The sequence below is a fragment of the Takifugu flavidus genome, chromosome 7, assembly GCF_003711565.1.
Source record: "Takifugu flavidus isolate HTHZ2018 chromosome 7, ASM371156v2, whole genome shotgun sequence".
Classification (NCBI taxonomy): domain Eukaryota; kingdom Metazoa; phylum Chordata; class Actinopteri; order Tetraodontiformes; family Tetraodontidae; genus Takifugu; species Takifugu flavidus.
The window spans coordinates 8,955,617-8,970,874 of NC_079526.1; the positions used below are offsets into that span (position 1 = coordinate 8,955,617).

General features: G+C 49.2%; 1 protein-coding gene and 1 long non-coding RNA gene across 4 annotated transcripts in view; one reads left to right on the plus strand and one right to left on the minus strand.

The window, feature by feature from the left end:
- Window positions 1-855: 855 nt before the first annotated feature.
- Window positions 856-3,190, minus strand: LOC130528761 (uncharacterized). The gene is made up of 2 exons (XR_008951389.1): window positions 2,562-3,190; window positions 856-1,731 (listed from the first exon to the last, which is right to left on the minus strand). It is a non-coding gene; the product is annotated as an uncharacterized LOC130528761 (long non-coding RNA).
- Window positions 3,191-12,627: 9,437 nt separating this feature from the next.
- fbn2b (fibrillin 2b) overlaps window positions 12,628-15,258 on the plus strand; it is a 40,065-nt gene continuing 37,434 nt past the window's right edge. For 2 of the 3 annotated variants that reach the window (XM_057037961.1, XM_057037963.1), the window contains exons 1-2: window positions 12,628-12,785; window positions 14,402-14,729. In XM_057037961.1, coding sequence (XP_056893941.1) covers window positions 14,557-14,729 — 173 coding nt within the window. In that variant the 5' untranslated portion in view covers window positions 12,628-12,785; window positions 14,402-14,556. Of the gene's footprint in view, window positions 12,818-14,401; window positions 14,730-15,258 lie in introns of all 3 variants that reach the window. The other variant, XM_057037962.1, reaches the window with a different exon arrangement.

Genomic DNA, 15,258 nt, shown 5'->3' on the forward strand with positions numbered 1-15,258 from the left:
AAAACACAGATATGTCGCACTGGTATGTGAACTGCTCCTGATATCTTTGCACGTCAATCACCGGTTTGGCTCAGCCAGCAGCTGCTGAAACAATGGATGATAATCATCACTGGAAGGTTGCAGCACGTCTGCCGGTTTTGCTGTAAAAAGCAGCCCCTGCAGGTAGACTGGAGGCTGGGGGTCAGAATGGTGTCACCTGAAATTCAATGCCCCCAGAGCGTGCACATGTCGGTGTGAGCACGGCCTTACTGGATGTCACTTCATCTTTCCACTCTTGAGGAAATAGGAGGTCGCCTCCCTTCTCATCTATTATTGCAGCTCACACAATTTTGGTTTTAATTACTTGGAGTAAAGAACCATGTCACTTCACGCAGCTCGGTATGTCGTTCATGATAAGGCAACAATGATGGCGCAGAAGAATCTCTGACAGTGGAATTCCTGCCATGCGACAGCTGCTGATATAACTCACATTAGACATATATTAGACAGTATCTGCTCACACAGTCGTGGCCTCTGCTGCACCTGCCTCCCAGCAGCAGCAGGTTCCACATAAGAACAGGGTTCATCTCCAGGTTACTTCCTGTTAAAAGAGAGTTTTACCTATCCTTTATGCTAGTCTTTTATTATCCCCTCTTTTTTCCATAGCAGTAGTGAACACACCAAGCTGGCCCAGGAGGAGTGAGCAGCACCTTTCTGCACCTGTGGAACAGTGGGCCTGGGTGCCTTGCTCAGAGGCGCCTCGGCCCAATACCCATCTGGGATTGCAACCCTCCAGTTACAACAGCAATTCTCTCTGAGCCACAAGCTGCCCAGGAGACTACTTACAAACATAATCAAATTCAAATTCCCCCAAACTTTCTTTGTCCTTTTATTTGGGAGCAATTAAAGGCACAAACAGAGCGGAGCAAGAATGACAAAAACCAGAAACAGGCACTGAGACTTACGTAAGACTCGTGCAAAATAAAATACTCCGCTATAATCACAAATAATGGAGTGGAAATTAGATGAACATGGTATAATGTGGAAAATGGCGTTGACGTTTGCAGAGAGTTCCCAGGGAAAGTCCCAGTTTGTGCGTTATGAAGACGCCAACACCTGAAATGATGGCTGTCATCGACGCTCATCTGTCCTCTGCAGGATTTGAGGGGGGGGGGGGCACCTGTGAAGGCCTGTGCGAGACCCCCGCTCGGAGCTGTGCGCCCCTCTGAGGGGGCCAACAATAACAACAGCACAGCCGGGGAGGCGGAAATGGGAACAGGAAACCAGCAACCGGTCCTCAGACAATCAGCAGCGATGGCGACCTGGCCCAGGTCGCTACAGCAGTCACGTTCCAGCTGGGCTCTATGTGTGTGTACGTGGGTACGCATCACACACACACACACCACACACACACACACACACACACACACACACGCACACACAAACGCACGCACACCCTTGTACATCGACCTTTGTGAGTTCTTTCCTAGACATAATAAAGCCCTACGATCACAACTAAATGCTAACTTTAATTCCCTAATTCTAAGTAAAATCCACTTCGAACCTCAACCTTAAAACACTTCTCAACTCTCAATCAGTCTTTAGAAGTTGTGTAGACCAGCCAAAACGTCCTCACTTGCCACAAATGTCCTCACTTTGCTAGTAGATCCGGAAGTCTCGGACCTCTTCTCTGTCCTTCCAGCAGGGGGCGCCATCACAGCAGCATTTCGACATGTGGCTTCTTCTCTTGCTCTATTTATGAAGGAATGCACAGAAACCTCTACTAGCTATGGAAGTGATTAGAAGACACGATTATAACTATATTATATTTCTTTTTACGTTTTTTTTCTCTCTGAGCTGATACAATTTATTGCGGTAAAATCTGCTCAGGCTGGAAATGAAGGATACGACAATAGCAGATTTTTTTTGGATGTTTTCTTTGTCAGTTGTGCTCAGAAAATCTGAGAAAAGGCTGAAAATGTTCTTTCATCTAAAAGCCAATAAGATGTACTCAGATCCAGGATGCGCAGATATTAATCACCCCAAATATAAAGAATACAGCTTTTAACCCTAATGAAATATGGAAGAAAAAAAAAATCCTTGATTAAAGTGTATAAAAATTAGCATTTAGCACTGAGCGTGCCCATGGGAGCAGTTAGAGCTGATGAATTTCAGCTTTGGAAACAGTTAAAAGGGGCATCAGCTGTGCGGGACATCCTCACACGTGTGTGTGTGTGTGTGCACGTGCGGTGTGCTTGAAAGGTACGTTTCCATCCGTGGGGGGGTCCAAAGCTCGCCAACGCCGTTTGAGAGGGGAAGACTGATGGCCGATGAAGGGGCTTCTTAATTAACATGTCGGAGGTCACGTTAGCCTGGAGGTCAGGCAGCCGTAGCTGAACCCGGAAGGGTTCCAAAGGGCCCGCGGTTCTACCAGAACCAGCAACTAAATAAAACCCCACCATCCCAGCTAATCTGGCATCATTTAAAACTTTTCCAAAACGTCAGCATGTTCTAATTTTGGGCGGCGCAGGTGCGTTAGCGGCGCCAGATCCACGATGCTTACGACTGAAGTGATCACCCACCACAGAAGAAGACGCGGAGGAACGCCTGGCAGCTGGAGGAAGACGAAGGAGGACGAAGGAGGGCGAAGGAGGACGAAGGAGGACTTCAGTCATCTGTTTAATCCGGCCTGACAGGGACAGACAACAAACAGAATCACAGCAGGATACAAACAAACCGATCCCGTATCCCGTTATTGATGAATTGTTTATGGGAGACGAACAACACAGATGTGACAGCAACAAAAACCCGTAATGGCTAATGTTTCCCACCGGCTAACCAGATTAGCCTAATTTTCCTCCTAAACCTGCATCTTTAGGTTGATACCCGGCTGAGGCGGAACGTTGGATCACCTGTGCACCTCCGCCCCTGCAACGCCTCACCGATGAGCCGCTATTTTCCCGTTTAGCTACTTTAGCTTTGCTAAGCCTCTGGCGTTACTTCTACTTTAGCTACTTTAGTAAACAGGCTGTTTGTCTGCCTCCCATGTTTTTCTCATAATGTAATGAGATTTAGACACAGATTAGATTGCAGCTCTCCAAAAAAGACCAAATGTTTGTCCAAACCAAAAAGTCACTCTGAACAGATTGACGGCATTTAATTTCACTTTAATATTTAACAGACTTTTCTCATTTTGCTTTTGTCCAAAATCCCCTTGAAAAAAAAAAAAAACCCAATTAAGATGCGATCTTTGGTGGAAGATGCCTGCGTTCTTACATGCCAGCCAGATAAATGGCTGCAGACGCCAATCTTCTTTGAAATGTTATTTCTCGGAGCTGTAAACATTTTTGGCTTTTCACATTTTTTGACGCTAGTGAACGTTTTGTAATGTGCTCGTCGGAATTTGGTGGGAAGTTGCCTCCTAGCGAGAAGGTTTGAGGTTGCCTGGGAGGCTTTTCTCCCACAGTCCTAAAACATCCACATCGGCTCCGCTGACTCTAAAATGCCTCTAGGTGTGAATGTGTGTTAGAGAGTGTGTGTGTGTGTGTCTCCACCAACGCCGCGACCTCGCTGAGGATCAAGTGGAGGTTAACAGAGAACAGATTAATCACGAATAAACATTATAATTTGGGTCTATTTTCCCTCATGGAGGAAGCAGCAATGTTGTCGCTCGGTCTGGTGACACTTAAGCTAACAGGAAACACGCGACAGCAGGCAACTGTTGTGAAAACACTGCAAAATTAATTAATTAATTAATATTTAACATTTTAAAAAAATAGCTAAATCCCCAGAGGGAACAGCCGCTGCTCATCACATTGCTCCATCCTGTTTCCTCCCGTTAAGATTTCTGTTTGAAATAAATTATTTTTAAGGAATTCGGGCCTGCCAGCAAGCTTTAGCTAGCTTTCCCATAATTCCCCCCCTTTTTAAACGCGTCCTTACGAAATAACTCCTAATTACACCACCGTCTGGTCAAACATTCGCAGGCGCGGCTGCCCCCCCCCCCCCCAGTCGCCAGGCAGGTCGGGACGCGTCCAGCTGCGTCTCCGCTGCCGCGGCCTCTCATCGCCGTCCTGTGACATCACCGAATGACTCACGGCAACGCGTCTTTCATCATCATTTAGCTAATGATTGTCATTAGCGCGCCGCTGACATCGTTCGGCTGGACAACACGCAGAGGGCGGCGTGAGTACTTTTACTCAGCGTGTCAGAGCTGATGGCGTGCTTTGTGGAGGTTACGGGCTAATTTAGCCTCATTAGACAATAATGTCTTTAATAATGTCTTTAATCCACATCCGGCCCTTAAACAACCTTCCATATATTTTCCCGCCATAAGTGTGGTTTGGATCGCCGCTGCTAGAGCTGTGTTTGATCCCCCCTTATCTCCTCATCTGCTCTCCCTCCGTTCCTCCAGCGCTCGGGGGCTCCCGCGACCCCCCGCCGTGTATGAAACTTATCTGATCTCAGTCAGGAATTTGCCCCGAATCGCCAAGGTTGGGGCCTACGGCTGTAAATCACATGACCCGTATGTGGGAACGGCTGTAATGAAGATGGACGGGCTGGAGAGAGCTGAAGGAGCTCCACTGCATTCCACACACACACACACACACACACACACACACACACCACACACACACACACGCAGACTTAATAAATTAGGTCACGGGCCTGATCCTGCTGCATACGTACGGTGGGTAGAAGAAGCAACATAAACATGCCTGAGGCTGTGAGCTCTGTCCACATAAACACACGCAGGAAGTGAGGAAAGAATGCAGTCAAACTTTTCCATGCTTCCCTCTTCTCCCTCTGATCTGACGCTCCTGCGTGGAAATCCAGGACCAACCAACACTTGAGACTTTCAGCGCGTGTGAAACTCTTCTTTTTTGATAAAGCCCCCCCCACCCCCCAAAAAAGTGGGAGCTAACCTGCTAACTGAAAGCAGCAGTCATCACGTACACCTCTGGGCTTCCACACGTGACAGGAAGTGTGACTGAGCCCAGAAACCTCGGTGACGGGGCGGCAGAGCCGACAGCTGGACCGCTGCAGCTGCCCCCCCCCCCCCACCCGGAGGACCCCCACTTGGGGCCTTCAACATGTCAGAGTGTGCAGGGGGACGACAGGCCCCCACAGCCCAGCTGAGCGGGACTGCGCTTGTCAGTACCGGCGCACGCCGGACACATAAAAACGCTAATTGCTGTGAGCTAACGGGCCGAGGCAGGAAACACTCGCGCTGTCTCTGTCAGCCTGCTCCAAACCTGACATCATTCGTGCTCTTTTGTGCTTTTCTGCACACCTGAGTCTATAAGACATTCCTTTAGTGGAACGTTACCTCCATAGTTCTCACTGGAAAGAACAGTTTACCCCCAATTTACAGAGATGAGACGAAACGGAAGAACCGAAACAGTCACAGAACCCTTTTATCAGCTCTACTTTATGTTAGCTTAAACTTAGCTTAGCCCTTCTCTCTTTGTCTTAATATCAAGCTAACCGTTACAGCCTCTTACCGCCTCAACCTCAAATTTAACTGCAATTAAGGTCTTTAACTTTGATTTATGGGCACAGGTTGTGAGCAACAGAGCGCAGGTATGTGGGAAAGGTGGTATAAAGTGAGAAACGTGCAGCGTAACGCCATGTCAGGGGATGAAACGTATACATAGAGGAGTGAGGGAGGAACCGCAGGGCTCACAGCGTCGCGACGTAGCAAACACAGCTGGTCACCTGATGCTTCCCGTCGGACCGTCGGAATATCTGGAACCCTGTGTGTGTGTGTGTGAGAGTGTGTGTGTTTGATAAGCCATCGGAGTGGGAAAACCGACACTTGACCTCCTCAGATCTTCGCCATTGTCACCACGTTACATGTGTCTCCAGACTAACCCGCTGCCCCCCCCCCCCCACACACACACACACACCCCCCCCCCCCCCCCCCCCGTCCTTTTAGGTTTGTGTAAAACTCCTGGGTGGTCTGTTGATGCGTGGCTTTACAGGCTTCTGAGCACATGCACACAGCAGAAAAGGCTCTGACCCCAAACAAATGTGGCACAGACAGTCGCAGGAGAGGACAGGATGTTGATGGTTTGACAGACTCCAGTTTCCCACAACGTGGACCAGCGAGGCCGCTTCTGCATCTGGCAGCTAAAGCTTCGGCGGCGTGCGCTCGTTCCGGACCCTCGCTGATGGAGGCAGGAAGGACCGAAGGGATGGAAGGAATGTGTGAACCATATGAAGAAGGTTCTGGGTTCCACTCTCTGGTCTGCCTGTTCTCCCAGGACCTGAAGTGGCTTTTTTCCCAGTTTCATCCCACAGCCGACATGAATGAGGATTAGTGGCGGCTCCTAGATGACGCTCCGAGGCAATGCCACACGGTCCTGGACCGAGCCAGGACACGGCTGGACGCGTGCGAGGGCCACGTGCTAATACTTTGGTGACCAGGAGACATTTCAGGAAATTGAGGCCTCCATCCCAAAACGTATTCTTGGATATGAACTGGGTTTGAACGGGTCGCTGCCCCGTCACATACCTGTGAAGTAACGTGTGAACTGCTAAACGTTAGCGGTGAGGGAGGCTGGTTTCCCTACAGTTACGCTAACGTATGCTAAGCTAAGCAGCTGCCGTACTCAGACAGATTAGAGGGTTTTATGTCCCCTCCCTCACGACGACTTCAATCACAACATGATGGAGGCATAAACAACCCACATGACTAATACTGGACCCCCCCCCCCCCCACCGCCCTGCCCTATATTACAGTTGGAGCAAGAAATGACTTCACCTATTCTCTGTCCCCCCCTTAATTTTGACTAGGAAGCACAGAGAACCCCCCCCCCATCCTTCGCCATTACTGCATCCCGACCACAGAGAGGGAGGCTTGACGAGGATCAGGCGCGCCTGGGTGCCCCCGACAGGACTGAAGGTCGGACCGGCGTTCCGCGTTAGCCTCTGTTGCCAATTTTCAGCCGGGCGAATTCCAGCCGTTGTTTGGATTCCTCGGAGGGGGAATGTTTTATGCTCCTCTGAAAATACGAAAAGATGTCGTGCACATCTGAAAGCCATTAGAGCCCAGAGCCGCTCGCAGGCAGGCGGAGGATTCTTTCCGTTCGCTCAGAATCTGACTTTTCTTTTTGGCCAGCAGCTCAACCTCCAACCTTCTAGTTTTCTTTACAGCTATACGGGGGATGGAGGTTCAAAGAGTCCTCCTGAGGAGCTCTGCAGACCGTCTGACACACACACACACACACCACACACACACACACACACACTCACACACACACACACACACACACACACACACACACACACACACACTGTATCTCTGAACAGCTACAGTGTCGCTGGGGAACAACATCACGTGCACCCCCGACTTTTCCCACAGATTAGGCAGCCCCCCCCCACCCGTCCTCTGCAGCCGAGCCTCGCATAAATGGACCAGCGTGTTTGGGTGCTGTTTTATGAGATCACATCCCCCCCCGCTCACACGCACACACGCACACACACACACACACACACACACACACACACACACACACACCACACACACACACACACCTCAGAACACTACCATTCTTTGTCTTCAGCTCGTCTTGTGCTTTGAAGTGCTGCATTCCTCTGCTGCTGCATCACCAGGACGGAGCAGCTGCAGCTGCAGGACTTTTACCGCTCCGGGAAAGGTGAGGCAAGAGGTGCCTGCTTGGAATAAAAAGATGGAAGGAAAAGGGGAATGGCAGGGGGGGGGTTCTGTTGCAGGCATTTGAGGACACACTGGGTGACCAACTTTCTTTCTTTCCTCCCCCCCCCTCTTGTCGTCCTATAGTCCCCCCCCATCCGAATGGTCTCCGTTAGCACCATTTTCTCCAGGTGCTTTACAGAATTCCAGATCCTGAACCCTGAACAGCAACAGTGGCAGGAAGTGTTTCCTTTTAACAGGAAGCAACCTGGAGAATGATCAGGATCATATGGGGGGTGGGGGGACACACACACACAAATAAAGTTAGACTTTCACCTGTGTGCTCTTGCTGGCCCCGCCCCTGTCCCAACACCTGTCTCCCAAGTGTCTCCAAAGCCAGTGGTGAGATCATACAGAGGGATTATTGGTTCTGTCTGTCTGATTTCTAATAAATTCCCAGAGTTTATTATCGTTTATTTCATCATAAAACTATGAAGGAAATCAAACAAACTTTAAATTGCCAAGACAGAGACGCTCGTTTGGACTCTACAGGTGACTTCAGTAAACACCAACTCATCTCAAGGCACCGATTGTCTCTGCGTTCAATTTATCTTTGTCTGAACGCGCCAGCATTTGTTTTTTTTGTCTAATAAGTTTAGCATTTTAGAGCAGGATGAGTCCTGCCGATGATTAGTTTTGTTTTAATTGGACATTCTCTCATCCTTTTGGCACAAACACTCCTGAAAAGGGAACGTTTACAGGAGTAAATGTCAAACCTTACTTATCCCAACACAACCGATACACGGAACTAAAACCTCTCCTGCCCGACATCCCATTTAAAACTCTTTAAACTCCCCCTGAGGTCAAAGTTCAGGTGCAGCGTCCTTCAGAAACAGGCAGAAACCGAAAGAATGAAACAAACCAAACCATCATTTAAGTGACTCTTCAGTTTCTGCTTCACTGGGAAAACCGCTAGCACCCCCCCCCCCCCCACACACACACACACACACACACACACACTTTACCCTCTGCCAAGTAACATGTTGCGAGATCAGGAGTGAAAAGGAAAACCTCCAGCGATCATGACTTCACCTGACACACTTCATTTACGCAGAGCAAAATATCGTCTTCATCCGCTGATGTTATCGTCTCCGCCACTTCGGCGCATCTTGTCTCAATTTGAAGGCAGAGATGCAGCAACTGCACTGCCGTCGTTGGACGGGCCTGCTAGAACTGAGGCGTGCGCAGCTGCCGTGACCTCGCCGAGCACAAGGCACTCCGCCGGTCCAGATCTGTTCGACATCTCGTAAAAACGCCGTCGTCCGCTGACGATGTCTCTCAAATGTATTAAAGTTTGGACGAGATTTTGTTGATGGAGGAGACTAAAGCTGGCGTGTAATTTGGATTTTTTGCTTCATTGAATGAAGCAAAAGGACTGAAACTAAACTAAACAGCTCATGGAAACAAATGGATTCACCCTTCACGGACAGAATGACGAATTCTGGCCAGGAATCCTGTGATTTGACCCTCCGTCGGCTGTCCTGGCTCCTCTCGAGCCCCCTTCAGACTCTGGTGGTCTCTGAGGGTTTGTTCCGTCAGGCCTGGGAAGAGGTCGGGCACGGCTTCAAGAATTCATCTAATAGTTTAGACAAAAACACACAAGGGTGTAATGTGATTACGAGAGGACATCATCTGGTTCCTGTGTTGTTGTGTCATTGTTTATCCGGCCGGAGCTGCAGGAGAGGTCAGAACCTGGCAACCGAGGCCTGACGGTCCCGCTCACACTGGGTCAGGCAAGTGCAGCAGGCTAATGATGGAGTCTGTAGCTACAAAGAGAAGAACCGTTGCTAGTGTGGAAACTTCCATCATCCTCCTGTGTCTATGTGCTCTCCCTCCACGTATGGGTCTACAGGTAGTTACACACCTCTGACCTCTGACCCTACTGACACACACAGTTTTAGATCCACATCTTCAGGATTTCAAACCACAAATAAGATATCTGCAAATATGCTGTGAGTGTCTAATTGTTCTTCTGTCATTTTCTGCCCCTTCTCCTTCTCCTTTACCCAGCCAGCAATCAGCATGAACGTCCACCCACCTGGACCAAGTCCTACTCAAGGTTTCTTCCTGTTAAAAGGAGCTTTTCCTGCCTCTCTTGTTTGTTTGGGCGTCGGGCTCTGGGTTCCTGGAAGGCTCATAGAAACAGTCCTGATTGTAAAACACATGGTATAAATAAAGTTTCAGCTGAATTGAACTGATGTCCTCTGGGCGGATGAGTTAGCCGTGGGGTTACCCGGGTTCGGAAAAACAATCCGGGTCTATTATTGGGATCCGCACCTGGATCCAATGACCAGAAGTTAAATCCACATCAAATTTGTGTTCAGGCACATAAGAGATAGAAACCAATGAAGGTAAGAATATGACATCATCCGAGGGATCTACCTGGGGAGGTGTTCCTGGACAGTCCCCTGGAGCACCTGGCTGTTGTCCCAGAGCAACTGGACGAGGCTCCCGGGGAGATCCGGCAACCTGGATCCGGATAATCAGAGGACAGCAACGACTGTCCGGTGTCTGCGTAAGAAGCTGGCACAGACAGAGGCAGGAGATGAGCGAGCTGGGAGGGACACCAGAAGAAGGAAGGCTGGTCAAAGTTCTCCCCCGGAGCTGTGGAAATACGGCGGCGACGTGCTCCCACTGAAGCCGATCAAATGTGGTTCTGCTTAGAGGGACTCAAAGGGAAGTAGATGCAAACACAATAGATCTTGATGGTCTTTGGGGTTCTCAGTCATCGTCCCAACACCTCCCTCCCACTTCTGCGTCTGTCCACCCCATCATCCCCAACATGTGAGCTGCATCCACCCTCGCAGTTTTCAAACACGGAGTTCTGGTGGAAATGGAATTTCCTTGGTTGTCTTCAGCACTGAAGTCATGTGGTGCAATAAATCCAGGTGCCAAATTCAATGGAACACAATGTGGAAACCATCCGCAGAAATGTGAAGATGTCCCTCAGTAATGAGGCTTGTTTCTAATTTCTTCTGTCAGCTCCATGAATTGTGGTTCCCGTTCCCACTTCAATCCACACATACAACAAAGGCCAGCCCCTGGTCCAGATTAGCAGACTATAAAAATGACCCTGGAGGATTTTCTTTTTGTTTCCACTGTTGTGACAACAGAGCCGGCGTTGAAGTGCGACCAGGTTGGGTCCTCAGGTCTGAATAAAACCCTGCTGTATGTTTCAAGCAAGGATTTACGGCCCCTCTGTGTTTGTGAACCACCCCGGTTGTTTGTCCTTGGGAGACCTGTTGTCCTCCCGTGGTGTCACCGAGCTCAGAGCTTCCACCCTGAGAAACAAAGGTTCTTCAGAAGTCCTTTGAGACCCTAACGAGACTCATCGCCTCTCTACTGTCAAACTCAGACTGTTGGACTTAATTAAGGGAGTTTGAACAGCCTCGAATGTAACGAGGCCCTCGGTAACGACATCCACGAATCTTTGCTGGTGTTGTCTGGCTTCAGCCTGTTGGATCCTCTGGAAGAAGAGAGAAATGTGGCAAAAACAAGACTAACAACGTTAGTCGTGGTCCATTCTCTCTTTCTGCAGTCACCACTCTGTATCTGGAAATGTTCTTTGGCCTTCGCCACTATTATTATTACCCATTTGTGTGTCGTCCTCTATTGTACACGATGTGTTGCAATTTAATTATTTCCTCACCACCTCAGTCACCTGTTACTCAAACCTGTCCACAGTCCATCCCACAGGCGGGAAAGATAACAGTTCCACTTGTCCGTATTAGCCACGCCCACTCCAAATGTCTGACCAATCACACAATCGCTCTCAGACACACCTGAGAAAAAGGTTTGTTGTTGACGTGTGATCATAAGGACAACGCTGTCGTACCTGCATGACGCCTCTCTGAAGCAGCCGGAGGAAGTTGTCCAAATAATTTTAGTTTTAGTTGCCTGTCCACCTGTTGGATGTATTAAAACGTGGCTTAAACAGCCCTAAAAACGTGTGATTTGTTCCGTGTTTGGTTGGAGTTCACTTACTTTAATCCAATATTCAAAAGTTCCCACCCGAGCACAACTTTGTAGGGTTTCCATCTTCTCCATCAGCGACTCCAGTCACCTTCATACCCCCCCACCCAACAGTTTATTTGCATCGACAACAGGCAACCCCGCTCGTGTTTCTTGGTTTATTTAGGGGAAGGCCTTCTTCCTGGAGCTACGCTTTGCTGTTTATGCTGGGAGTGCTGAGTCAGCACAGTGGGTGGAGGCACCAAAGATGTGCTCAGCTGTCCGCACCAATATACCACCCAAATGGCAACTGGGCCAATGTTAACATCCTATCAACACAAGGATGTGTCATTCACAGGCCCCGGCTGGCCAAGCGAGACAATGAGCAGAGCTAGCAGCGCTCGCTGCCTGTGGCTATAAACTAGCATTGAGGCTCTGAACCCAAAGTACTGCGACTGAGCCGTTACATTTGGAAGCAAACCCAAATTATTAGCTGGTGTAGTCATCGGGTTACTCAGAATACATTTGTTTTCTGAGTCAATTAGACATTAAAATCAGCACTTTTCACACATTTCAGGGTGGATCAAAGGCATTTTAGCTTGACTTTAGCTGCACTGCCTTTCCAGCTGCAGCACCCACCAGATGTAGTGATGCAAATCCAACACGCACGGATTTCATGTCAATAAGAGAAGGAATTGTTTGAAGCCATAAAAGCCCCAGTACTGGATCCACGGGACATCACACCTCTGTGAGGTGACAGAGATGCTAAATTGCCCAGTTATACCATGAGCGAGGCTGAAGGTCGGGTCATGAAAGCATCGTCGGGCTAATCTGGGGTGCTGGTGAGTCCCTCACACCTGGGAACACTGGTAAAGTTGCTGTTGCAGCCATGTTAACCACAGTAGAGGTTTGGCTGCTTGGCCCCTGTTATAACAACTCCAGGAGTGTTGAGGAATGTGGGTTTGTCCTGCAGTCCGTTCCTACCCCCCTTCTCTCCCTATGTGTCCCTCCCCTCTCTCAAACAGGGCATTTCCCGAACTTTTCTCTTTTTCTCACCATCGCATCGTGGGGCACACATCCTGCCTCTAATCCTCAGGCTCAGGGCTCCTCGACGCGAAGGCGCTCCAACTGTCGCAAGGTATTGTGCGCCACGGTGATCTCTCAACAGCGGTAATAATCAAGTTATCAATGGCTGTGATTGTGTCTATTGTGTCGGCGTTGCCTCCCTGTGTGCGCTCAGTGGAAAGCTGAGAGTTAGAAGATGAAGAGGGTAAAATGCGCTGCGGAGCCGGATGAAAGGCTGTGGTTTGGGTTATTTTCTAAAGAACGTTGCAGGAGGAAAAAAAATACAGCAGGCTGTTCGCCTTCCACACATTGTCGGAGTTTCCCTACTTTAATCCGCCCTTAAATCGGGAATTAATCGTGAGAAGGTGTAGATTTTCCGTCGCGCGTCGCTTCAAATAGTTGCTGATGTTGCATTTTCCCCCCATTCATAAAGTTGCGGTTGCGCAGCGCTTTATCCCCTCACTAATGTGTGTTTTGCACGCGCTACACGGCTGTTCATGAAGTTTCAGACAAACCCTGCTCTCTGCGTCTTCACCCCACTTTAGATGCTTCCTGCCTCCATCTCGATTTCGCGCATTTGTTGATTATTGATTATTGATTATTGGAGGGTGGAGTATTTCCCCAAATCAGTTAATCCACTTTCTGGGTTTATTGTGACAGCGAATGTGATGCAGAGGTGCATCTCAGTCATGGATGAGCCCTTTCTATTGTTCCTCGCTGATCCCGCCCACAATCACGCACAAAGTCGTCCGCGTGCATGGCTGCGCAACGTCTGTCAATCTCTCTCACCTTCCGTGAAAATGGGTTAAAGCCTCAAAGGTCACGTTGATTCCGGTGTCCTGCTCAGCATTGGGTCCTTTCCTGGAAGTCCGGTTTTCTGTATTACCAGGGGCCCCTTAGCTGGCTCCTGAATCTGTGGGGCTGGAGGAGAGGAAATAAAAGTCACAATCGGGCACTTTAGTAGATGAAAATGTTGGGCGTAAGTCTGTCCTGTGCCTTTATTTTACCCAGCATAAAAGTGTTGAGCGTGTGATGCTGAGCTTTACCAGACTGTTGTGACGTCACCGCCCAAAGCGGCTCCGTCTGTCCAGAGGTACAAACTCATGATTTACAGGACTGATTCTCAACCCTGTGGCTTCTGACCCTCTCTGTCGAAGGCGTATTTACTGCCCTTTATCAAAAGTTGTGAAACATCAAAGAATCGTCCTTGCTCGGGTCTGTTGTTTGGTTCCAGAAGTTCAAGACTCAGTAAAAAGAGATGAAAGTCAAGAAATAAGTCAAGAACCTGCAGTATAGTGAAAACAGATTGCTTGCAAGTGTGTTTTACTTCTTTACAACTCTTAGATGGGTTCTCGCAGCATCGTTAAACCACCAGTGTCTGGATTTGGTACATATTTCAGTCCATAGAAGGCACCTCTTGGCTAGCGTAGCATTGATACGAGCAGCTGCAAATAAGGACGTGTGGCTCTACAAGCAGAACATGATCAAAACAGTTGGTGGTTCTGCTGCAAACGATTGTTTAGTGGAACTGTTGGGGGGGAAATGACAATTATTTATAATAATGCAGACAAAATGCCTTCAAAGTGAAGCGAGCGTACCAAAACTGAGACAGCGTTAGCGTGAAGTCACGAGTCGGTGTCTTTTCCTTCTTTTTTGTGACTGATGAGGATTTCACTTTTTTTGTTCCAGTCTCTCCGGCCCCTGATCTGGAGTGCATAGCAGGACTTGGTCTGGATCTGGGTCTAGATTCCTCTGCTCGGTCTGGGTGTATACAGCGGACGGCGAGGTGCACAGCGAGCACTCAAGACCGAGCACCACAGTCGGAGGGATAGCCGGACCGACCAATGGGATCAGGGACGCTGGCTCGGGCGCTGCTGGGATGGCTGGCGGTCTGCCTCTCAGTGGTCTACAGCGGCCAAACTGGGGATGGACCCTACCAAGCTAGCCGGTTCAGCGGTGCCGTTGACCAGAGAGAGGTGCAGCGGGTTCGGCGCCGTGGCCAGGAGACGCTGAGAGGGTAGGGACGCAACCCCACACGTGTTCATGTAATTCAGTGGAGCATTCGTACGAAGATCCAGTTTGGGTTTGTCCTGTAAAACTCCTCGACATGTGCAGCTGTATCAAAGCAGCTCTTAAATATAAGTGGCTCTCCACCTTCCTGGCAGCCGTCCTCCTACTGCTGTGCATTCTGGGACGCGGCCAAGCTCGCCTTACACAAAATTAGGCCGCTGAATACTACCACATTGTTTCCTCAGTCTCAGAACATGTTCTGGCTGCTCGGCACAATAAAAGCTCCTGGTGTAGCTACAGAAAATTGACATTTTCACAAGGGAAAGGGGGGGAGGGAAACATCAGCCCTCCCTATAACGGGTCGACGAAATGCGAAAAACGTGACCCAAATCCCCGTGCGTGAATTAGTTTCAGTGGGAAAAAAAGTCCCGACCGCCGCGGAGCGAAAAAAAACTGGGAAAGCAAGCACAGTTCAGCCTTTTAGACAGAAATCTGCAAAGATTTCCACTGTATATTTCACCAATTCTCACAAAAAC